The 26,643-nt window shown below is 48.2% G+C and overlaps 1 protein-coding gene across 1 annotated transcript in view; it reads right to left on the bottom strand.

The window, feature by feature from the left end:
• The window catches only part of CFH (complement factor H), a 1,163,637-nt gene that overhangs the window by 547,236 nt on the left and 589,758 nt on the right, over window positions 1–26,643 (bottom strand). The window contains exon 15 of the mRNA XM_075322035.1: window positions 5,299–5,478. Coding sequence (XP_075178150.1) covers window positions 5,299–5,478 — 180 coding nt within the window. The remainder of the gene's footprint in view (window positions 1–5,298; window positions 5,479–26,643) is intronic.

The following is a 26,643-nucleotide window of genomic DNA, read 5'->3' as shown; positions in this document are numbered from 1 at the left end:
CCCGAAACATTCCTTTTTCACCAGTTTATTGAAAATAAATAAATTTCGGTCGCTGTAATCCATTTTGGAGGTCCCTCGGCGACTCTGGACCTTCTAGAAAATGGGGGGCACGTTCAGGGAACGTATCCCCCATTTTCTGGAAGAGCAAGCTCTCCATGAGCAGTGTGGGTGCAGTAATCTGAGAATACTGCACTCACACTGCCCCGGTCCAACGTAAGGAAGAGTGACCTGCAGTAACCTCATTCCAGAATATGAGGGGCACGCTCACAGAACGTACCCCCCATTTTCTAGAACAGCAGGCTCTCCATGTGAGGAGTGTGGCTGCAGATTACTGCACTCACTCTCCCCCGGTCCACAGCGCAGCAGCGAGGTCAGCGTCCCTGCTTGCAAGGATCCAGCTGACAGCTGCTGTCTGCGCATGCGCCGCCAGCTTCCTAGGAGGCGGAGTGATCACGGGGACGGAGCAGCAGCTAGGTAACGGGGCTGACCGGGGCTGACCGAGGGCTGACCGGGGGACCTGGGGACGACTTTTCTGCCACATGTGACGTGTCACATGCGGCAGAAAGAGCAGAATGAATGCGGCCGCGCGCTGTGCGCTGCGCGCCGCAATCTCGCATGCTCCGGAGGGTGGAAGGGGGGCGGCTCTGGAGAACCGGAGGGTGCTCCGGGGGACAAGAGGGCTCCGGTGGACCGGAGGAGGGGTCAGGAGGAGGACATTTCCCTCCGATCTGAAATGTTTGATCATTTCAGATCGGAGGGAAATGAATGTAGAGCCGGCGCCGGCGGCAGTTTTCTGTGCGCTTCAGCGCCATTTTGACTGCTCCGGAGGGGGGGTAGGGGTGGGGGGGGACTCTCCGGTACCGGGGGCTTTGGGGGCACTAGGGGTTTATATTTCTTTCTCATCTGACATGTTTGATCATGTCAGATGAAAAAGAAATCAGTTTTACCGGCCATTTATTTTTTTTTCATGTGTTCATCGGTATACGGTGTATACCGCCGATCACATGATCATGGTCCAAAAAAACCACCCCGATTCATAATCTGGGGGGTCTCAGCTACCCCCGGTAGCTGAAACCCCCGAGATTTTCGGTCGCTGGGGGGCGCTACAGGGTTTTTTCGGGCCGCCGCTTTAAAGCGGCGGAACAGAATAAATACCCTGTTTTGCCGCCGCTTTAAGTCGTACGGCCGTCGTTATGAAGTTAAGCATTATACATTATATACTACACAACATTACACCTTATACCAATACACATACTGTACATTACATCTTTAACACTGCTACACCTCTACACAATAACATTCTCCACTCTGCTACATCTTATACATTACAATATGCATAAAACTCTAATACATCCTTATAAAATACTATAAAGATTAATAAACACGTTTTAGAACCATGTTATGTCTTCTGGGGGGTTTCTTCTCCCGGGGGCTCGACCACCCCCTTACATCCACACTAGCTGAGGAGAGGCAGATGCCCCTATGTGTGATGATCCACTCTGTCTTGCTGAACACACATTCAGACAGTACACTTGTCCCAGGGGAGGCCAAAACCTCCATGGCGTATTGTTCAAGCTCAGGTAATGTCTTCAATTTTGACACCCAGAAATTAAATAGTGTAGAACAATGAGCTAACACTGCTATATGTATGGACATGTACTCTACCATTATGTTTGCTAAATTTGCACCATAACATATGGTGTTGTAGGATAGTGTGGGGGACTGCACATGAATTGTTGCAACATTGTAGACATGATGACACTGCCACCTGAGGTGTGGATGGTGAAACCTCTGTGTTGTTCACTTTCTCCTCAAACACCACCTTGTTGTTCCACCAAGGCCCTGATATGTGGTGGGAATTCCATAAGTACAGTGTTACACAGCTTGGCCTTATAGCTGCACATTTTTTTTATCATTTAGTGGTGAAAGTAGGTATGCTACGTTATCTTTGTAGCATGGATCCAGCAGGGTCGCCAGACAGTAATCACTACTAATCAGAATGCTTGCCACTCGAGGGTCGTTGCACAGGCACAACAACATGTATTGGCTCATGTGAGCCACGCTTCCAAGAGTCAACAACAAGCTGTCCTCAGTTGCAGGTGTATGGACTGGCTCTTCTGTATCCCTTTAGCCATGCTGCCGTGATGTCCATGACCTAATGTCTTGACCACCCTGCAGGGCATATGGTTTTTCCTCTTCCTACTCCAGCTCTAAAATTGCCCACTGGCAACTTGAGGACATGGCCGCTTTCAGCCCAGAAACTGTATCTCAGAGCCCTGTGCGGATGACAGCTCAGATAAATGAGTCAATGTTTCCTCCTGCTCCTCTTCTTTCGGTGCCACCACCTCGTCTATCATGGTTTCCAGCAGAGATAAAATTGGTATAGTGACGCTGATTATGGTGGCTTAAGCGCTAGTAATGTTGGTATAGTATTCAAAGCAACACAACATGGCAAATGGGTCCTGCATGGAGGCCCACTCAATGGTAGTGACGTGGTTTTGGTACACAAAGCGATACTGCCATGCGTTCTTCAGCTGAATGTCCACTATTGCCTGCTGCTGCTCGCACCATATAAAAGGTGGAGTTCCACATTTTCTGTACGTCACATATGAGATGGTGAGCGGGAAGGCTGAAGTGACTGTGCAGCGCAGACAGGTAAGTAGGATCAGGGTGAGAACCCCGAAAGTGAACACATACTGCCCGCACATTCAGCAGAAGCTATGACACGTGGGTAATTTTTGAGGAAGCTCTGCACCACTAAATTCAGCACTTGCGCCAGGCAAGGGATGTATGTCAAGCTGCCTATGTCCAAAGCTGCAACAACATTTAGCCTTTATCGCACACCACCAGGCCGAGCTGGAGATTGACCTTCAATGGCCACTCCTCTGTTTGTTGTTTTATGCTCATCTACAGCTCTTGCGCGATGTGAGGTTTGTCCCCCAGGCAAATAAGTTTAAGATTGGCTTACTATCGTTTACCCCTGGTTGTGCAGAAGTTGGTGACGCAGGTCTTACTCTGACCAGATGAGAAGGAGGTGGAGGAGATGTAGGAAGTAGAGTAGGAGGAGAAAGCAAAACACTCACCAACAAACGTCCAGCAATCCGAGGTGGTGATAGGAAATTCACTTGAATGCCTGGTGCCTCATGCCCAGCTGCCACTATGTTTACTCAGTGTGCAGTTAGGCCCGTTTCACACGTCAGTGAAAAACAGTGACGTTTTTCACTGGCGTGTAAAACACGCACATGTCCCTGCGTGTGCCGTGAATCACGGCACACGTGGGTTGTCTAAGTGCAATCCGGGCTCCGTTATCCGTGGCCCGTGATTGCACTTAGAAATCAACTCACCTGCGCCCGCTCCCGCTGTCCATGGTGCTGATCGCTCCCACGACGTAGCATCCGGCCGGCGCTGACCCCACAGCAGCTGCTTCCGGGTCAGCTGTGTCGCGCATAATGAATATGCGCGACAGTAATCAGCCGGCACAGAAGGAGCAGGGAGAACGGGCTGCAGAGGACATCGCTGGACGCCGGGTGAGTTAAAATGTTTATTATTTTAAATGCACGTTTTTTTCTGGCACGTGTTTCACGGACCACACCACTGCGTGGTCCGTGGGACATCAGTGATGCCAGAAAAAAATGAACATGTCTCCGTGCGGCAATCACGCACACGCAGGTACGCCGCACGGAGACACGTGCAGTGAAAAATCACTGACGTGTGAGCAGACCCATTCATTATAATGGGTCTGCGTATGTCAGTGATTCTAGTACGTTTAAAAAAAAGCACAAACGTACCAGAATCACTGACGTGTGAAAGGGGCCTTGGAGAAATAGACCATCCCTACCCATGCTTAGTGGTCAAAGTATCCATAGTTACGTGGACCTTTCCACTTATGACGTTGCGGAGTGAACAATGGATTTGTTTGCCACATGTGTATGCAGAACAGGATGGGAAAATAGTGACGGCTGGGAACAAAATACTGCAGTACAGTCACAGACATCATATGTTGTAAACAGTCTGTCTCCACTAGCCTGAATAAAAGCATTTCAAAGACAAGCATTTTGGAAACACTGTTCATCAGGATCAGGGCCCATTGATGGCTAGAGGGGTATTTCTTCTTTCTATCAAGGTTTTGGGGGATGGAGCTTCAGACTTTCATGGGACAGTGTGGATATAGTATGTGATGCTGATATTGGTCGTGATGGTGGTTTTGGTGGTGGTGGTGCTGTTGCTTTCACATCATGTGCTTGCGAGGAGGAAGGTGGCCCTAGTGATTGTGAGCAGATAAAAGATGACACTGCAGCTGAAGAGGCCAAAACTGCAGCAGGAGAACTCGAAGTTCTTTCTACTCCACTGCACCTAATGGTTAGAAGTTAAATGACGCATCATGCAGGTGGTGCTCAGGTTGAGAAGATTTGCCCTCGCTTCAGGCTTTGATGGCATATCTTGCAAACTACCACTCTCTTGTCATTAGTACATTCCCGGAACAAATGCCATTCAAAGGAGCTCTTTTGAGCTGGCTTTGCTGGGAGGTTTTCATTGGTGCCACAGAAGGTAGCAGTCGACCTACTGGCTATGGGACATCCACGGGGATTTTCACCCATGCTCCCTCTTTTGCTGTACTGCTGGTTTGTGTGCCTGGACATCTCCTATTCATCTGAACTGCATAAGTGACTATACCGGCTTTTGCTCCAGGTGGAGTCAAGCCCCTTGTCATCATCCCTCGGATCGTTTTCCACCCACCCCTCAGCTCTGCTCTCCTTCCCAGTCTGCATACTAATGAAAGTTGCAGCAGTTGGCACTTGTTTGTCAACATCCTCTGAGCTGTGGTGCGGTGATCCGGAGACTTTGTCCACCAGACCTCCAAAGGAGTCATTCCCCTACAGAGCAAGTGGTTGGGCGTCAGTGCACTTGGTCTCTTCCTCCACTGGGTCAGGGCCAGGTGGATGGGCCAAGAGACCTCAGCCAGCAGTCATCAATAAGCATGTGACTGCTCCATGACTTTTGATTCGCACTGCTTGGCTGATTTTGTATGGGTTAAGGAGGAAGGAAGATAACCATGGAACCTAGGAGACCATTATGAGCTTTCAAGTGTGGACCAGATGAAAGACAATGCAAAGAAACTGGAGGCAAAAGTAAAATATTATTGAGACAGCAAGAAGGTTTACTCTCTTTGGGAAATAATATGATGGTTTTTCTATAAATATAATCAATATAATGGAATTAATTAGCACAATATTTGAAGCATATATTTAAATGACATCTGTATATGAAAAAGAGATATCTGAAAACAAAAAAACTCACCATAGCACTCTGGAGGTTGTTCCCATATTCCGTCTATACACTGGATTGTTGCAGAGCCGTACATCTTATATCCTATGTTACACTCTATTGTAACTTTATCATTGCTGTAGTAAATTTGCTTTAGATCTCTGATTTCAGCATATCTGGGATTATGTGCACGAGCACATCTTTCTCTATTATCTAAAGGAAAATAAAAGGATTTATTAATAAGTACTGCAGTTTAACAATCTCAGGATACATTCACTAAAAACTAAATTTCTGGTCGTGTTGAAATTTCCTGTGATACAATGTAAAAAAACTTTTATTTTTTAATAAGATGCGCTGAAGATTAACCAGGGTCAGATTGATTATAATGAAGGAAATCTAAGCTGTTACCCAGGACACAAAACTAGCTAGTTCTCATTGCAATATATTGGCGGTATTAACCACAGGGCAGGAGCATTCCTGGAGGTCCCCTGATGATAATAGAGAATGGCAGCGCCAGCGCAGGCACAAAGGAGCTCCAGCATCGCACAACATGTAAACGTCAGCCACAAGAAAAAGAGGTGCTGCAGGAGACTGTATGGAGAAGTATCAATTATTATTTTTTTTAATAAAGTGTAGGAAATGGCCGTTGGAAAAGAAGAAATTATATTATACTGAATTGAGGGTGGGAGTGAAGACATGAAATAAAAAATTGGAGGGGACCGTAATTATGATGAATCGGGGGAGGACATTTAAATGTAATGAAAAGGGGTCATGTAATTATCATGAATTGAGGGGTGCTGGGGGTGCACAATGGTCGGGCGGTGAGGACACAACAGAGTGTCTGGTAATTAATTGGGGAAAAGAGCACAGGGGCTAATTAATTTATATATGTGTGGGCAATGAACAAGTAGCTATAGTTCACAGGGGGCACAGGGGTGGATAATTATCAATTTACATTTGTAATAGTAGGTTGCATAATAGCTACTTATATAATAATGGTATGTGCTTGTCTGTAATTATCAGCGCAGTTTGGGGGGATTTCTTATTTAGGAAACAAATGTGTACATATATGTGACCTTTTTATTTTTAGGGGCACGGTGATCAGTGCTAGAAACTCTGCAGTGATTAAGTCACGGCATTAGGACAGCAACATGAAAGTCTGAAAAAATGAAGGAGAAAAAGGCTGTAATCAGATGATGGTGGTAAGTAAGTGGTAACTTACTGGATGTGTATCTAAATACACTGCATAGGTGTATTTTATAGAGGTACATTCAAACGATAAGGCTGAAAAGACAAAAGGTGCAACACTAGCATTTTATCCTGGTAGGAACCAGTATAAGAGGGTGCAGGGAGTCACTCACCTGGGTAAGTTGTGCAAGTCACAACTCCTATGATACGTATGTTAACATAAAAACTGGCTGTTGCAGACCCACAAGGTAAATCATCAATCAGTTCAAGAGAAGGAATGGGTTGTCATGCCGCACTGCCAAATGGATTCAGGAGAGCAAACAATATAATCAGCGGATTTTATTGTTCTAGTTCTACGCGTTTCGGAGCTAGCATGATCCTTATTCTGGAACCAACAATAGCAATGTACATTGGGAAGCGATTACAATTCATCCTTCTTTAGGTTGTCAATTTTTTGAAAAAAGAGCTCGAGTCATAGACTGTCATGAGACAAGTAGCTTATCAAATGATCAAATGCTACATGATGTTATATAGACAATTAATGAAATTTATATGGGACGAAAAAAAGAGAAAGAACATAGAAAACTTCTTACTCCTTATCATCAGATAGACATTTTTTATTTTCTGTCTTTTTTTTTCCACCGGTGTAAATTTCATTAATTCAGACTCCTTTGCCCTGTTTCATTCTTTATCATCTCAATGAACCTGGTATAAGTTTAATCATATGTCTATATATCGTCATGTAACATCCGATAAGCTACTTGAAATTTGACAACCTATATGAGGATGGATTGTGATCACTTTTCAATGTACATTGCTATTGTTGGTTCCTGAAGAAGGAGCATGCTAGCTCCGAAATGTGTAGAACTGGAACAATAAAATCTGCTGGTTACATCATTTGCTCTCCTGAATCCAACTGGCAGAACGGCACGGCAACCAGTTTCTTCTCTTCCACTGATTCATAGAGGTACATTCACACAGACTTAGGCCCATTTCACACGTCAGTGAATAACACAGACGTTCTTCACTGACGTGTAAAACACGCACATGTCCCTCCGTGTTCCATGATTCACGGCACACGTGGTTTGTCTGTGTGCAACCCAGGCTCCGTTCTCCGTGGTCCGTGATTGCACATAGAGATCAACTCACCTGTGCCCGCTCCCGCTCTCCTTGGTGCTGAATGCTTCCGCGGTGCATCATCTGGCTGGCGGTGACCCCCGCAGCAGCTGCTTCCGGGTCGGCTGTGTCATGCATTCATGAATATGCATGGCAGTAATGAGTCGGCTTAGAAGCAGTAGGCTGCACAGGCTGCACAGAGTGCTGCTGGAGAAGGGGAGTATAAAATTATTTTTATTTTATATGCACATTTTTTTCTGGCACATGTTTCACGGATCACTCATGGATCACACCATAGTGTGTTCCGTGGGACATCAGTGATGCCAGAAAAAAAACGGACATGTCTCCATGCGGCAATCACGGACACACATGTATGTTGCATGGAGACACGGTCAGTGAAAAATCACTAATGTGTGAGCAGACCCATTGATTATAATGGGTCTGCATATGTCAGTGATTCTGGTACGTATAAAAAAAGCACAAACGTCCCAGAATCACTGATGTCTGAAACGGGCCTAAAAGGAGGCACTAAACGACCACCAATCTGTACCTCCATTACTGATTGACAATCATTTTAAAGTCTGTTTAAACAAACAAACCACAGTCAATAAAGCATACTGAGCGATCGTCCAATATTATATTACGTTCTCTTGTTATATACAGTGTTGTTTCTTACTACATAGTATCCACTTTTAGCCATAGCACTGTTATTTATAGCACAGAATAAAAAAAGATATAGAGCACCTGTGTGTCAAACACATCACGTATAACATAATGTCTTAAAAAAATAATGTGACATGTCTCGTCATGTGTCGAGTGCTGGGAGAGCCCACACCCTTTAAATTGCCCTGAGTTCTGGCTACTCTTAGGGGTACTTTGCACACTACGACATCGCAGCTGCGATGTTGGTGGGGTCAAATCAAAAGTGATGCACATCTGGCGTCGTTGCCGACATCGGAGTATGTAAATCGTTTTTGCTACGATTAACGAGCGCAAAAGCATCGAAATTGTATGATCGGTGTAGTGTCGGTCATTTCCATAATGTCGCGGTAGCGACAGGTACGATGTTGTTCCTCGTTCCTGTGGCAGCACACATCACTGTGTGAGAAGTCGCAGGAGCGAGGAACATCTCCTTACCTGCGTCCCGCGGCTCACGCCGGCTATGCGGAAGGACGGAGGTGGTCGGGATGTTTATGTCCCACTCATCTCCGCCCCACCGCTTCTATTGGCCGCCTCCGTGTGACGTCGCTGTGACGCCGCACGACCCGCCGCCTTAGGAAGGAGGCGGTTCGCCGGCCAGAGCGACGTCGCAGGGCAGGTAAGTGCATGTGAAGCTGCCGTAGCGAAAATGTTCACTACGGCAGCTATCACAAGATATCGTATGGGCGACGGGGGCGGGGACTATTGCACTCGGCATCGCTACAATTGGCTTGCAATGTCGTAGTGTGCAAAGTACCCCTTAATCCACCCCTAAGAACAACAGATATTTTTTTTTAATATATTATATTGCTTTACAAATAGATATTTTTTTTTCAAAATCACTCTTATTTTCTCTTGCAGCTTCCTCTTATCTTGAGTCAATTTTCTCAATATACTGCAATTTAATAAAACAAGAACCGGTATGTAAATCAAGCAAGTAGAAAATGTAAGGATCAAGTCCTCCAAAGGGTCTAAAAAAAAAAAAAAAAAAAAATCTAAAAAAAAATGCAAATTCAAAACACTTTCCTTTAAAATTTAAAACCATTACAAAAACATATTTGATAGCACTGCAAGTGTAAAAGTTAAATCTATCAAAATACGAAATTTACTAACATATGAATAAAGCAGTACAGTAAAAAAAAAACAACTTGAAATGCCAGATTTCAGTTTTTTTTGCTCAATTCAAATCCGCAAAAAAAACCCCAAACCATAAAAATATCATGTCTACCCCAAATGGTGTAATTAAAAATGTCAACTTGCATTTGAAAAAAAGAACCATTTACACAGCCTCACTGACAAAAAAAGTAGAAAGTGTTATAGGTTTCAGAACATGGCCACACAAATGGCCAATGCCACCAGTTAATGGATGACTTTGCCAGCTGGCTTACTTACGTTCTTTCCTGTGACATTCCCACTGTCATAATGGGGAACCTTAACATCACTATCCATTATCTGAATCTGCTACTTATCTTTCATCTCTTATCTCCTCTTTAAACCTTTCACATGAAAAATACTGTTCCTGCACATGAAGATGGGAACACGCTCTACCTGGTCTTGTCTCCCTCTGGTCAGTGCATGATTTTATTAAATCTCCTGTCTAGCTCTTTGACAACAAACTTTTTTCCTTTTCTGTCAAAATTTGTCAACCCACTCAGGACAAACTATATTCCACACATACAAAAATCTACTGCCATCAATAACCAGCAACCTATGAAAAATTTACAGTCATCAGTAGCCCCAAGGTCCTTTCTCTCATGTCTTGACATAGCTCTGATACATTTTAATAAGACAATGGAAAGTTCATTCAATGAGGCTGCACCCGATACAAGCAAAACATCCCGACATAGACAACGACAACACTGGACATGCTGCAAAGACATTTCCCCTAGTGGTGTTTTTTTTGTGCCGAACATCTGTGAAGAAATTCGCTTGTGACAAAGACTTCATTCATTATACGTTTATGCATAAAACATATAACTTTGCCCATGTCCTTTTTAAACAAGTATACTTCACTGCTCTCATGATTTCACTGGTCAGCAATCCAAAATGACTCTTTGACACTTATCACTCCCTTTGTAGTACTAAAGTGAAGTACTTTATCATCAACCTGGCGATCTGGCCACTTACTTCAAACAAAAAAACCATTACCATACCCACAGAACATTGTCTACCAATCCTCTGATATCATGCATCCTCTTCACTCCCGCACTGTAATTCCTGATAGGAGCCACAAACTCAGACTGGCTGTAAGGGGAATCTAGTGAAAAGCCGCTCACAAAGCAGGACCCCAAGAACTCTGCAACCCTTTAACCCCTGTACAGGGATTTGGAATTACACAGAGCCTCAGAGATCGCTACCTGTGGTAGACTGTAGTCCGTGGTCGTCAGGCAGGGTCAAAATCCAGGAGATGCAAAACAGGAACAGAATCAGCAGGCAAGGGCGTAGTAAAGAGACAAAGCAGGGGTCAAATCCGGAACTGGCAGCAAGGTACAAAAACGACAGGCAGGAGGGTAGTCAAACACAAGCAAGGTCAGCGCACAGGAATCACAATACAAACAGCACATGAGCCAGGAGAACATGACCATTGAGGAAGGATTCTCCAGTCGTGCTGTATGTGTGTTACCCACCAATACCATCTGTAAATAATACACGAACTGCATGTGACTTGGTTTAAAATTGGCCACAGCAGCCTTTATTACCTATTATTTACATACTAACACAAGGGGGCGCCGTCCAACGGGCGACCCCAACAAATAACAATAGGTAACACAGTAACCAATACAGTAAATATACAACCCTGAGTAGGCCCAGTCCAGGAACCACTTCTCACCCCAGCATCCCTGGCCGCAACACACCGACCCAGAGATGAGGTATTAATCACCTACGGATTAACCCTCCAACTTTGCAGAACCCCGTGCCTGCAACATCCCGGAACCTGGAGCCACCATACCAAGATGGTGTCTCTCTGTCCAGTTACCATTGCCTTCAACCGCCTCTGGACCAGACCTACCCCCCGCTGCTGTGACAAAGAAACAACCCAGACAAAATTCCCCTCGGTATTAAACACAAGGGAGGGTGGGCGGGGATCGTTCCATATCCGGAAGTCAAGAGAGAGGGGGTAAGTCAAAGTCCTTTACTTACACCCCTCAACTGTCCCACCTCTTCCTCCAGGGAACTCCTCCTACCCACCAATCCCTTTTATTCTGCCTTATAAACAAACCATTCCTGTTTCCATTAACCCCATCACTCCTTCCCTTCCCTCTAGTCATGTCGCCCCTCCACCCTATGGGTTCCATGGCTTTCTTGACCATTGAGGAAGGATTCTCCAATCGTGCTGTATGTGTGTTACCCACCAATACCATCTGTAAATAATACACGAACTGCATGTGACTTGGTTTAAAATTGGCCACAGCAGCCTTTATTACCTATTATTTACATACTAACACAAGGGGGCGCCGTCCAACGGGCGACCCCAACAAATAACAATAGGTAACACAGTAACCAATACAGTAAATATACAACCCTGAGTAGGCCCAGTCCAGGAACCACTTCTCACCCCAGCATCCCTGGCCGCAACACACCGACCCAGAGATGAGGTATTAATCACCTACGGATTAACCCTCCAACTTTGCAGAACCCCGTGCCTGCAACATCCCGGAACCTGGAGCCACCATACCAAGATGGTGTCTCTCTGTCCAGTTACCATTGCCTTCAACCGCCTCTGGACCAGACCTACCCCCCGCCACAGGACAGGGCACGTGACTCCTTACGTGGCCTGGACCCGCCACACACCAAAAGCTTGTACCACACCTCCACGCAATCCCAGCGTCCACAAACAGCACCAAGAACGTTAAGATGCACCCCCATCGCATCACCAAAACCACCAGTTCAGCGCCACCAACTTTAGGCGCCGCCCCCCAATAAAGGCTCGATTGATACTGCCTACCGCACAAGCCACACGCCATTCCAAACCGGTCACACTATCAAAAACTACCCCACGATTAAGCCCGGGTATGTCTTCCACAATGCAACAAACCAACTATTTTTTTTTTTTTTTTAAAACATTCATAAATAACTTCTCGAGATACCTAATCGCTGCCTCCCACTCACTGGACCAGTACCATCGACCCGTCCAGACCCCACTGGCAAAATTTGGGCGAGCCTCAGACCGTCGAGGCCCCGAGAACCAACGAATGCCCAAATATCCAAATGAGGCACACCCTCACCACAAAACCCAGAGGTTATAAACCCACAGATAACACCAACCTGTTACGCCAACCCATTCCACTCCCAAAAGACTCAAACGCCCCCATTGGCCTTAACCCGATAACAACTGAGGCCAACGTAACACCGAAACAAGAGGACTCCCACCTCCCAATACTTCTCACCACCCCTTTTCTGAGCCCACCGAGGGGCCTCCGTGGAAGCCCAATCCAGAAGGAAGACGACCCGTAGTATTCCGGGCGCCCACCCCCGCCACCTGCAATCCAGTCTGCAGCGCTGCCACAAAATGGTACCTTAACAAACGCGACACAAGAATGATCCTGGGCGTCCTCACAACATAAATTCCGCACCCGGGACCGCGTATAACAACACCAACCTTCACCACCCGCCTAATCTGATTCGGTGAGCGACAAAGCCGGCGCTCAACCCACTGCACCACCTCGGACACATCCTCCAACATCCAACCTCCGCTCCTAACCGTAGATGGGCTGACCAACCCCACAATCTCAAAGCCTCCCAAAAGGCTAACACAAACCGTTTTGGACAAGGGAAACAAAACCTGCTCGTGCTCAGATGAACATAGCCACCACAAACCACTCACCAAACGCTGCCACAAAACAACGGAGACGGACCCTTGTATCCCGCTGCCTCACACCCTTACGACCAAACCCTTCAAGGCCTGCCGCGCACTAAGATCCTGCGAAAACATCTCTCCACATCTAATCCTCAACAAGACAGCCACAGCCGCCACCCTCTGCTCCACTGCTGACGCCGGCCTAGCAGCCTGAAAACCGTTACTCACCACTGCCAACGCCCCCACCAAATACTCCACCGGGCCTTCCTCACACATTGTCCCAAACAACGTTATCCGCGCCACCCACACTTCTGGATATCAGCCCCAAATAACCTCAGTCACTGGGCACCGAGCCGCTCCCCAACACAGCCACACCAGACTCCACAAGCCCTCAGGACACACCGTGCCCACCTCGTCTGTTACGCGGCCTCAACTCCCGAGACCTGCAGAACTGGAAGGAAACAAAGCAGCTGCTATTCCCTTGGCGAACCCCAGTACTGGTTGCGCCACGCATACCATTTTTTTTTTTTTTTTTTTTTTAAACGCATACAATTGCGAAACCAACTGTCGCAAGTACGCCACCCTTGGCCCCAGGATTAGCAAACCAACTATTAATCGAATTCTCCACCAACTGATAGTCAGAATGACAGCACACACTCCTCTTGGAAAAACTGCCAACCTCCCCAACCCGACTACTACCACCGGTTGGAAGCGCTACCCCACAATGCCCAACCAGAAAACCAACTGGACCCGCTGCATCCGAGTACCGCAGCTACGTTCCATCAGGCACCACCTTACCCAGCCACAATCCGCGGCCACTAAATCGCCGTAAGAAAAAACCTCCTACACCATCAGATCGTCATTGATCTCCTTCGTGACCACACACAAATGATCCGATGGCTGCACCCTTGGCGCAGCCATCGCCAGCGTCCAGCAGACACGCCCCCCAGCGGCGTAACTCTGCACCCGTGGTTCGACCGCCCCTGCAAAGACTGCACCGCCTGAAACCGCACCGTCTTAGCTGACCTAACTGCCTCTATCGCAGCCCATAGGACCACACCATTACCCACGAATCCTACCTCTCTGACCATAACATCAAACTTTATCCCCCACAAACTGTATCACTGGCGTTGGACCCTCAGTCTTCGCCTGCGCCAACAGGCCCAAAAGAGTATCCACCACCATCTGCAATGAAACAAACAACCTCAACGAATCATCAACCCGCCAACCCGATGTAAAGAGAATCAACCTATAATGAATAAGAGGTGTAAGCTGGGACACACCACGCACAAACCACTCCACAAAGAAATAACCGCCCCCAACGGAACATAAAATGGGACAAAACCCATTAGCCCCCACCGATCAGCATAATAATAACTCCCCTCCCCACCGCAGCACCAGAACTGCTAGCTAGCAGGGTGGACCAGTAACAACCTAAATGCCGCCCCCAAATCCACCTTTGCCATCAATGCTCCACGGCTCACCGCCTTTACCAAATCCCACCCTCTGTCCAACGACACATAATAAACCGCCGACAATTCTGGAGCCAAGCAGGCATACACCGATGACTCCTCCAGATAAGATACGTTTTGAACAAGCCGAAATATATACATCTATATACAGCTCATTTCCGGCACTACCCACCAACAGAGAAACCCAATCATGACAAGGAGGGCCCCGAATGGCCCACCCATCCTGCCCAAAGCCACGTCCTGACCCCTCTTTACACTGACAACCACCAGGTGTCCCCTAGCCCAGCACAAACTTCCAATAAGGAGGCAAAGATCCACCAATATAAATAGAAAGACGCAGAATTACTATGTTCCTTACCACAACCCAACACGTATGCTTAAGACAACCGTCCGCGCCAAATCTGCACCACCCATCATTCTATTCCCCCCAAAAAACCCTCATCGACCGTGTCGCCGGGGTTCCACGCCCCGAACAGCCAACTACCCCCCAAAAGGGGGGGGCTGACTAGGAGCCGCCATCCACTGCAGCCATAAGGATGTGCCCGTATGCTCCTACCGCATACTGGCACGCAACACCTTCCCTTGCTGAAATTACACGGCGTACTGAAGCCAGACTAAACCGCCATATGACCTAAACAAGCCACCCCAAATGGATCCATATAACCGAACCATGCCGAACCAATTACCCAATTCCTTCCCCCGATACCCTTGCCAAAAACGCAAATGCCCGCAGCCACGTTGCAAATGTACGAGGGGTGAGCCTCCACCGGCGCTCCCCTCCCTCTACTTATCCTTCCTGGAATCACTTGGCTTAACCTAATCCAGGTGAAACTGTTCCAGGGGGAGCAGCGAAACTATTGCTACACGTTCCCCCATTCAAATCTTATCCCTCACATCCTCCAGCAACTGAGCCCCCCCCCAGCGGGCCTTTGAAGCACCCATAACTCTCACACTTGACCACTGTCAGCCCAATGCACCACCTCATCCCCCTCTTCGCTCCTCACCACCCACTCTGTCACAGCCCTTGCCGCCTCTGCCCGAAAATGCTCCCCTGCCGCCTCATGCGCCCTCACTCTGCCTGCCGCACCTGCGCCTACTAACCACCGATCCCGTCCATGCCGCCGGCGGTGCATGCGCACTCTCCACAACCGTATACACCACTGCAGTAAACCCCATACCTTGTCAAAACACAAACCCACTCGGCGCTGCCGTGTCCGCAGCCGCCCCCCCCACCAACTGCGCCCCAACCCTGCCGAATCCACGGCCGTCTCACCCGACCGCGACCTGGCGTATCCTGGAATAAAAGTCACGCCATCCAGACGTCTGATTCTTCCGTCGCTGCTTCCTCCTCCTCCTCGCTGGAGCCGACCGCCTCTGGCTCATGTAATGCAGACGCCGCCGAAGCGCTGCCACCACCACGGCCGTCCTCCTGGTACGCCGCGTGGGCACCATCCTCCAAGCTCCATCTTCTGTCCCGCGGCGACAACCCCGGAAACCGTCCCGACCCACGGGCTGCCACCGCGGGCCTCATCTTCTGGCCCGACCCCCCCCTGCTGCCTGCAAGGACAGGGGGTACCTGTGGCCCGACCCGCTGCCAGCAGACTCCCATCCAGAGCCGCCAGCCTCCTGCCCACCTGGGCCCAGAAGGCATCCGTCCGCCGGGTCCTCGCCCCCCTGGGGGAGACCGCCGCTGCCGGGAGCTGCACGCCTGCTCTGGGTGACCAGGCGGGGACCGCAGGGTCCCCGCCGTCACCCCCACGTACCGACGCCTCCCGGGCATCCGTCGCACCAGGCTCGCCTGCCCTGGTGCCGGACCCCTTGCTGGCTGCAGCCCCCCGGCCACCCCCCCTCCACCCACGGGGGAAGGGGGGTAACGCTGGCCTCCGTCCTCGCCGGGCGCTCTCCTGGCCAGGAGCCGCCGCATCCAGCCCTCCTGGGCCCCATGAAAGCCTCTGTCCGCTGGGCCCTCCCCCTCCTGGGGGAGACCGCCGCTGCCGGGAGCTGCAACCTGATCTGGGTGACCAAGCAGAAACCGCAGGGCCCCTGCCGTCACCCCCACTCACCGATGCCTCCTGGGCACCCGTCGCCCCAGGCCCGCCTGCCCTGGTGCCGGACCCACCACTGGCTGCAGCTCCGCGGCCCCCCCACCGTCCGCGAGGGGTAAAGCTGGCCTCTGTCACCGCCGGGCGCTCTCCCCGTCCGGGAGCCGCCGCATCCAGCAATCCAGGCCGCGGCTCGGACCGGAAATAGGCCGCAGACAAGCCACGCCCCCCTCCCGGCTGCCGCGACCCGGACGGAGATTCCTCCCGCGGCCGGAGCAGCAGCTGAGTACTGCCCTGCCCACGTCCTACCGCGGAGGGTCCCCGAAGGGGCTCTCACATCTCCTCCTCGCTCCCCCCGCACACGGCAAGTACCTGAGATATGAGGGAGGGGGGACGCCGCCCGCAGCTGACAGGGGAGCGAGGGGAAAGTGCCAACGGGTTAACCCCCAGCAGCCAAGGCGTGGGACCGCGCTGCCAGGGGCCCGTGCACTGCCATGATGAATCCGCTGGTCCCGGGTAGCAGCCATCCTGTCGCACGTCCGGATCGTTCCATATCCGGAAGTCTGGTGATGTGAGGGGCTGGGGAACCTCCATTATGACGTCCTTGTACAGATCTTTGTGTCCTTCTAAATACTCCCACTCCTCCATGGAGAAATAGAAGGTGACGTCCTGACACCTTATAGGAACCTCTCCAGTCAGATCGTTCCATATCCGGAAGTCAAGAGAGAGGGGGTAAGTCAAAGTCCTTTACTTACACCCCTCAACTGTCCCACCTCTTCCTCCAGGGAACTCCTCCTACCCACCAATCCCTTTTATTCTGCCTTATAAACAAACCATTCCTGTTTCCATTAACCCCATCACTCCTTCCCTTCCCTCTAGTCATGTCGCCCCTCCACCCTATGGGTTCCATGGCTTTCTGAACTATCACTGGCAGTGATCATGTGACAGGAGAGGGAATAAGAAGGGTGTGGTGTCTTCCCATAGGCTGCAGGTGAATGTTGGCCACTTCAGCCGGGAGACACACGCCACCTACAGTCAGCCAGTGGTACTGCAGGTTCCAGGAAAACCCAGACTAGTGGATGAGCGGAGCCTGTGCTCCGCAGAGCCACGGGCACCGACTCCTCTCCCATCACCACCACTATCCATGGTGGGAACATGGCGTCGTCTGGCAATCGGAGCAGAATTCGCAGCAGTGGACTCCGATGGGGACGTGACACGCACTTCATCAAGTTTATTTTCTGTCTTTGAACTAGTCACAGAAGAACAAGTTCCTTGCACCACTGGACCTTACTACCATTCATCTCCCCCAGGCCCTTGTTGGTATATACAATAGTTGAAGGACTTCTATATTTGTGTGAAGGAGGACTTTATGCTGATCTAACAGTAGATGGCAATGTTGTGCAGTTTCCTTACTGTATTGTAAAAAGTCTTCTTGTTGTTTTTCTTCTTTTCGGTTTCGCTTTCTCTTTCCTGATGCAATGCTGTAAGACTGCATGTTTTTTACCTCATGTTCCAGAAGTAAAGAACTTGTTATCCCATGTAATTGTCCCGGGTGCGCCCCGTTTCAGAAGCGGTCGGACCGGGTGGCTCGAGGGTCTCCAGACATGCCTGTACCAACTGAAGGGGTTATTTACAGGGGAAGTTAAGTAGTTTATGACGCCACCCGTGGTGTGCGATAATGGGAAGTACCGCCGCTGCCGTTGGGAGTACCCAGGGCGATGGAGTGGGGCAGCTAGATGACGTGACCCTCCACGGGTAGGGGATTACCCGGGGACTCTGGATGTTGCCTTGGGGATGCAGGTGCTCGCAGGTTTGCAGGGGTTAATCAGGTACACAGAAGAATGCAGACACTGACAACGTAGTAAACCAAGTCTCTGAATGACGCTGTCTCTGGAGGGGAGCTCGTCCGGGTCCCGTCCCTTGCAGCACTGCCTAGTGTCTGTGGCCTCTCTCCTGACACCTGAATTTAGATTGTTCGTTGTGGCCCGTCAGGCTGGAGCTTTCCGGGCCCCGCTCCCTGCTGTGGCTAGCAAAAAGGAGCTTGCTCTCAGGAGCTCACATTTGGGATTTTAGTGGGCTGCTTTTCTTGGAAAGCCCTATCCCCCTCATTGCGCTAGTGCCCCCGATCTCTGATCTGGTAGGAACAGTCTATATAGGCCCTGTCCGCCGCAGGTTAATTGCCGGGTTGCTAGAAGCTTCTCCCCGACCTTGGGTCTGTGTACCCCGATGTGCCTTCGGTCCCAGCCCGGCTGTTGAACTGTGGCTGCTGGCTATCCTCTGAGATTAGCCCAGCACTCAATCACAACCTCCCACGACCAGGTCTCCAACTCCTCCGGGCCCAGACCACCGTCTGAGACCTAGTTTCCTTTCCCCTGGGAGCTCCAACTCCCAGCTTCCTCGAGCTCCTCACTGCTCGAGGGCTACCACTGAACTTTGGGGAGCTGCTACTCCCAGCTCCTCACTCACTGGGACTACTTCTGTTCTGCCTGTCAGCTCTGCTCTGTTCTCCATTTCCTCCCTCGCTGACTTCCCCCCTTCCACCAATCTGTCTGACCCCTAGGTGGACTGCCCTATTCCAGGTTAAGCAGCCCACTGGAGCGCTTGACAGGTGTGGTGCAAGGTGTCACTAGGATTTGTGAATGCTGGTGGAGGCAGTACTGCAAGATAGGGACCCAGAACCATGGGGGTTGAGTCCTGCATGGGAAGAGAAAGATTGTACAGAACCTTGTGATGACCTGACTAGTCCAGGGCATCACATTATCTACTCTGTGAACGTTCTTCTGCAACTGGGAAGCTAGAAGCTAGAAGCTGTGCAACAGCCCTCTCTGCCGCTACCCATCTAAAACAACTACATAAAATAGGACAACAATTAAAAAACATATCACAGAAAAACAGGAGCTTTACTTCGCAACCCTAGATAACAAAACAAATGCACTACAGGATGCAACAGACCCACATAATAAAGGTAGGGGCAGCACAGGGGTAAAATAATAATGAAATAACTATTCACAAACCTACTATTTATGGAGGGAGGGTAGATGCCAGACTATATGGACTCCTTATAGGTATGACGTAATTTCTGTCAGATGATAGAGGCATGTTCGAAATGCAGCCCGACGTTTCCAGATGGAATAAACATAATTTGTTTAAGTCCATGTGGTCATGGAGTTGTTTATAATAGAAGCAGAGGCTTTGGGGGCAAAGCCCCCCTTGCATAATTATAGTGGATGGGAGGAAACATTGCCATGCCCAACAATGACGCCGTTCACACCCACTAACTTGGAAGCAGCCCATACATTCTAGGCTCAACCATGGAGGGAGTGGTTGCTTTGGATGCAACATGGCTACCAGAAAATGATGAACAGAGAAAGAGGGAGGAGGACAAGATGAGTCTTTCGCAAATGTCTGGGAAGTTTGCATTTCCCAGATGAGAAGGTGATCACGTTTCATATGCTGATAGAAAACTGTAGTTTGTAGTTGACTTATTCTGGAATATCCAAGGCTTTTTTTATTATTTGTCCTGCACACAAAAATAGATTGGCCCTCAAGTAACATTTAAGGAAAAGAGAGTACTGAGTTTTAGTTGGCCATACATAATAATTGAATAAAGAGTGCAACTATAATAATGCAAAATATTTATTTAGAAAAATATATACAACATGAAGCACTTTCATTTTTCATATGACATTATTAAAATACAGATAGGTGAATGGAGATACAGAGTCGGATTATTCCCTGTTTAGGGCCTCAGCAGCATATAATAGAAGGGTATATCTCATGTCCCCCTGCATGTGGTCTTTGGCCCAAGCCATGCATAAGGATCTCCACATAGAAGACCCAGAGAAAATTCCAAGTGGAAGAGAAAGTAGATCCAGCCCTACACAGAGGGACCAAGCTTACCCATATGTGAAATACAAGTGCCGCCGCTGCAGATAGAGGTCCTGTGGGAAAGGAGGAAAGCCCCGACGCGTTTCGCAATGCTTCCTCGGGGGGCCGTGTGATCATGTATGATGAGCCTCACCTTATATATCCACCCTAATAATGTTCGTAATTACCGCCGTTTTTAGCGCCGCATGCGCAGTGGCGATGTCCGCGGTTCACGCGTCACTTCCGGGTCTCCCCGGCGGAAGTGACATCCACAAAGGGGATTACACTTCTCGCCGGAACGGAGCTCCTCAGTGCGCGCGAGACCGCGAACAGCACTGGGCATGCGTGAGCACGTGCGGCCATCTTGGATGTGGGCAAGCTTATGGGCAAGTATAGAAAAGATGTTTTAATTTTCTCTTTTTTTTCTCTGTTTTTTTACTTTAAGATGTGAACTGTGTGATGGACCTCCATTTATATTCTCCCTTGGATATTGCATGTGGGCATTGATGAACATCTACCCTTGAAGCTTATTATCTGGGACTTTAATACCATTTTGATAAAGTTCTCTGGATCATTTCATCATTAGTGTTTTTCTATAATGTAGTATGTTTTATGCGGGTGTGCATGTGTTGCATGTACACATGCATATTGATATATGCAAGTATGTATGTTATGCGCAGGGACATGATCATATGTACATGTGTGGATAACTATATTATTCTTTGAATGTAATTGGAGTATATAACTGAGCACATTATGTAACGGATATAATGGGATTTATTCTTTCAATCTGTGAATCTGATTGTTCCATGTATATGACTATGATATCTATGTCCACATTTCGCGTTGATGCAGATGTGGGGGGCTTTCTTTTTGTGGCCCCTCATACATTAAATATACTTGCATACTTTCCCCCTTTTTCAATTATGAATCTGCGGGTATACGACACTGTGGATCTATATATCCTGATATATGCGCATATGTACATATGCTTCATTGACTGTTTAAATCATTGTCTCTGCTATTATATGCATTGTCTATACCCTAGTGAGATTAATTATGCACATGTTTCTAATAATACGAGTGATGAATTGACGTTTTGAACATCTTCTCTATACTTGCCCATAAGCTTGCCCACATCCAAGATGGCCGCACGTGCTCACGCATGCCCAGTGCTGTTCGCGGTCTCGCGCGCACTGAGGTGCTCCGTTCCGGCGAGAAGTGTAATCCCCTTTGTGGATGTCACTTCCGCCGGGGAGACCCGGAAGTGACGCGCGAACCGCGGACATCGCCACTGCGCATGCGGCGCTAAAAACGGCGGTAATTACGAACATTATTAGGGTGGATATATAAGGTGAGGCTCATCATATATGATCACACGGCCCCCCGAGGAAGCATTGCGAAACGCGTCGGGGCTTTCCTCCTTTCCCACAGGACCTCTATCTGCAGCGGCGGCACTTGTATTTCACATATGGGTAAGCTTGGTCCCTCTGTGTAGGGCTGGATCTACTTTCTCTTCCACTTGGAATTTTCTCTGGGTCTTCTATGTGGAGATCCTTATGCATGGCTTGGGCCAAAGACCACATGCAGGGGGACATGAGATATACCCTTCTATTATATGCTGCTGAGGCCCTAAACAGGGAATAATCCGACTCTGTATCTCCATTCACCTACAGTATCTGTATTTTAATAATGTCATATGAAAAATGAAAGTGCTTCATGTTGTATATATTTTTCTAAATAAATATTTTGCATTATTATAGTTGCACTCTTTATTCAATTATCATGTATGGCCAACTAAAACTCAGTACTCTCTTTTCCTTGCATAACCCATTCCTGAGTGGCCCTTTACATATTATTGTACATCCATGTTTGATCCTTTTCTGTTTACTCAAGTAACATTAAGTTGAGCACAGTAGATGCAAATATGACCCTGTAAGTATTTATTTTTTGGGGATAAATGTCAGCTCTGCTCTTTATGACTGACGCCACCATCCTCCTCATTCCTCAGGTTTCCAGGTTCTATCTACAATACAATCATTATCCCAATCTTCTGATTTCCACTTGCACATTTGCCATAGGTGAGTGAAAATACCACCTCTGCTTTGTGCACATATGTTGTGGAGGAATTCAAAGGCAGTACGAATATGTCAGCCTCTGCTACCAAAAGAAAATCTCCTGGTACAAAAGATATATTAATTTTTTTTTCAAAATGTACCATATTTAAATTATAAGATGCACTTTTCCCCCCAAAACTGGGGGAAAAATGGGGGGGGGGGGCATTTTATTATCCGATTATGGCTTAGTGGAGTGGCAGTGATGAAACGGGGTCACAGGAGGGAGGGTCGGTGATACTGAAGGGTCGGAGGAGAGGGTGTCACTGCATTGGAGCGGCTCAGGAGGGTCACAGGACGGTGTGTCGGAGATGCGGTGGGTGCCATTGATCTGACAGCGGGCTGCGGGCTCCAGTGAATCGCCTGCGGTTGACGTGATGGATTTCAAGAAAATGGCTGCAGAGGTGGCATGTGCACAGATATATGCAGTGAACTTCAAGAAGATGACCGCAGAGTCCTATCTGTGCATGCACCACCTCCACGACCATTTTCTTGAAGTTAATCTCGTCAACCGTTGGCAATTCAATGGAACCCACAGTTCATCAGCAGATCAATGGCACCTGCCACCGTGGCACCCCTGAGCCCACAGTATCGGCGACCCTACGTCCACTGACTCTCCTGAGCCGTGACATCCCCTCCTCCAAGCCAACAACATCGCCAACCCTACCTCCTTTGCCCTGTCTGAGCCACTTCACCACCGCCTCTCCCCCCTGGTGATTATAAGACACACTAGGATTTTAAGACAAAACCCTCATTTTAACATTAAAAATATTTTTTTCCTATATTCCACCCCTAAATTTGGAGTGTGTCTTATAATCCGGTGTGTCTTATGAAACAAAAAATACGGTGTATATATGAATGAGTTTCAGAGTCAAACTGACCTTTTTTCAGACAAGAACATAGTGTATTATTTTCAATATTGCAGGTATAAGTTGTCTAAAAAATGCAAAAGCTATAAGAAACCTACAAACTTGCAAAAAACATTAAAACAGAGTAAAAAAATAATCTTAAAAACAAACATTGGAAATTAAAGAGGTTTCCCACCACTAATTCAACCCCTTCTCTTATGACCTAACTTTTTCTAATAATTATTTTTCCTAGTATGCTTCTATTACTTGCCTTCCTCCTGGAAGCCTATGTCTGTGGGGCTGCTTTATTACTCTGTTGTAATGTGTCAAGGTTACTTCCGGTCTAGGAACTGGAATCAGACAGACTGAACACAACATGTCACTAGTGAAGTATATGACTAAGGCTGGGGCCACAGAGCACTAGTGTGAGGGCATCGCATGAGATTTGGCTCCCACTCTGCTGGAGTGTAAGCCGAGTGTTATGCCAATTCTGATGCGATCCTGCAATTATAGCACAGTCGCGGAGAAGACGGCCACTGTGGAGGAGAGGGAGGGATGAATCTCCCTATCTCCTCCATCATTAGCTGATGAGTATATCGCATTACATTTGCTGTAATGCGAGTGCAATGCGTTGTTTCTCTCGCACCTACAGACTTGTATGGGTGCAAGAGAAAACAAATCAGACTCCATCTGAAGCATGCTGTGACTGTTTTCTCGGTCTGATTAAGGATAAGAAAAAAAATTGCTCATGGGAGCAGCTTTCACTGATGTGTCTGGCGTTGCTGCTGAGACCAGGTGCAGAAGGTCCTGACGATCGTCCAGACGTTAATGGACGCTGTCCCTTTAAGGGCTTGATTTAAGGTTTTTTTTCTGTTTCATTGTCAGGCTGGTGAAGCCTTTCCTCCAGCTGGTAATTAAGGGCCTTTATAACTGGGGCCTCTCACTCCTCCAGTGCGGTTTATACTCTTCACTTGGAGATGTTGCTGCTCAGGAGTGTATGTAGCTTCAGACTACTGTTGCTGTATATTCTGAAGATTCTCTCTCAAGATAAGTTGTTTTGTTGACTTTTTCCCTTTTGCTATTTATTTTTATGTCTGTTTATCCCTCCATGGATTGGTGGCTGGTGGGATTTGATCCTAGGGTCCGACCAGGGGACAGGGGCACGTTGGCGGGCCACACCTCCTAACCATTATAGGTACCTGTGATTTGAGGGCTAGTGCAGGGCCCCCAGTGTCAGGGTCAGCACAGGAGCCCCCTGGTTACCCCCCCATCTTTGTGTTTAGCCTACTTTATTCCCAGGAGTCCACTTGCTGGGTATCTCTCCCCACACTCAGTGTAACAGCAGCAGAGTAGGCTGAGCCACCGACTACCGCTACAACTGTTAGCATTCCCCGTTGTTTTTAGTAATTGAACTCTGAGAGTTAAGTAACATTTAAGTATATTGCCTCCCCTATAAGGGATGAATGAGTATGCGTAACTTGTTATTTTCTTTCAGTTAAAAAAAAAAAATCATCTGGGTGTCCTGTAGCTCAGAGACGAGCTACGTTTAACCAAGGGGGAATATGACGCCCCTGACCTAATCAGGGTGTCACAGGGAAATGCACACCTTTCTCTTATGGTGCAGAACATATCCTACATGGTTCTGAGATCCTAACCTTTCGTATTGCTCCTGCTATACTAATTTAGTGTCCCACTTGTGCCAAGCAAGTCCCACCACCTCTGCATTCTACCCTCATGCACATTTTGCTACGCTATTTTTATAGCAAAAGTGCTGAAACTTAGTTGCATCCAATCAGTGTCTGCTATACTAAATTAGTGTCCCACTGGTGCCAAGCAAGTTCCACTACCTCTGCATTCTACCCTCATGCACATTTTGCTACGCTATTTTAATAGCAAACAGTGCTGCCAGTTTTAGGGCCATAGTTGCATTGTCAGGGATAGTCAGTGTTGGTTCTTCAGCTGTCAATAAAGCTAGACCACCTCTGCAATTTACAGCACCTCTCAATTTTTGCTACCCATTTTAAGTGGCTAATCTTGTTGCTAACAAAATGAGTGGCAAAAGGACAGATGCTGGTGGAAAGGGGAACAGGTGTGTTGGAAAAGGAAAAAAGTTTGTGTCCGTGGGGAAGGTGGCAAAGCTCCATTAACATCTGCTGAAGATAGGCCATCTTCCAGCAAAAGTAAGATGTCTACTACTTTCCGTGGACAATCCGATGTGCTCCCTTTTTTACGGACCTGAACAACTGTAAGAAAGGTAGATGATGCACAAAAAAAGAACATGCTTGAATGGATCTCAAGTGCTCCAACAAGTGCCCTCTCCTCCACCTCAACTACCACATAAAAAAAAACCAGTCATCTGAGTTGTCATCCCAATCACACTTGCTTTCTCCCAGCTCTCAAGTCTCCATCCGCCCTGCACAGGAAGGTGTAACAGAGATGGCTGAGTCTGCAGAGCTATTCAGTCACACTATAGCCTGGGAATCAGAGGTCTGCTCCCAAGTTACAGTGAGTACAGACCAGGAAATGGTCTACAGTGATGCCCAGAAGCTTTGTGACTCAGATTCAGGCCCTGATGACCAGGTTTCTGAGCATAATGTAGACCCTCGTTCACAAACTGTAACACCTGTTGGTGGAGACAATAAGGAACATACTGATGACGATGAGACTCAGATACCAGATTGGGATGAAAATTTATATATTCGGTCAGGGCAGGAAGAGGCTAGGTCTGAGGGCGAGGGGAGTGCAAACACAACGCTTGATGATGAAGTTCTAGATCCCACTTACTGTCAACCCACAGTCAGGCACTTGAGGAGGTCAACAGAGGCAGTGGAGGAGGATGCAACTGACGACGAAGTTACCTTGCGCCTTCCTGGACAGAGTCGGAAAACTGGTAGCACGTCTACAACTACATCCTCAGCCACCACTCTGCCTCTGAGCACAAGTCGGGGTGGCTCTGCAGGTCGCATGTCCTCTAAGCCTTGCCTAGCCTGGTCCTTTTTTGACCTTGCAAAGGATCTCCCAAATCATGTGATCTGTAAAATTTGTCGGGAATCTATAAGTAGAGGCAAAAAGCTCACCAGTTTGACAACTTCTTCCATGAATCGTCACATGAATACCAAGCATAATTCCCAGTGGGAAGCTCACTGTGCTGCAATGCGGCCTAGCGTAGCGGGCCAACCACCGCCTGCCCCTTCCAGTGCATCCGTGCGCTCTTCATCTTCTATGACTGTGGGG

Source organism: Anomaloglossus baeobatrachus, chromosome 8 (assembly GCF_048569485.1).
Source record: "Anomaloglossus baeobatrachus isolate aAnoBae1 chromosome 8, aAnoBae1.hap1, whole genome shotgun sequence".
In the NCBI taxonomy this organism is placed as follows: Eukaryota; Metazoa; Chordata; class Amphibia; order Anura; family Aromobatidae; genus Anomaloglossus; species Anomaloglossus baeobatrachus.
The sequence above is the reverse complement of the archived record's forward strand: the minus strand, read 5'-3'. Positions and strand labels throughout refer to the sequence as shown.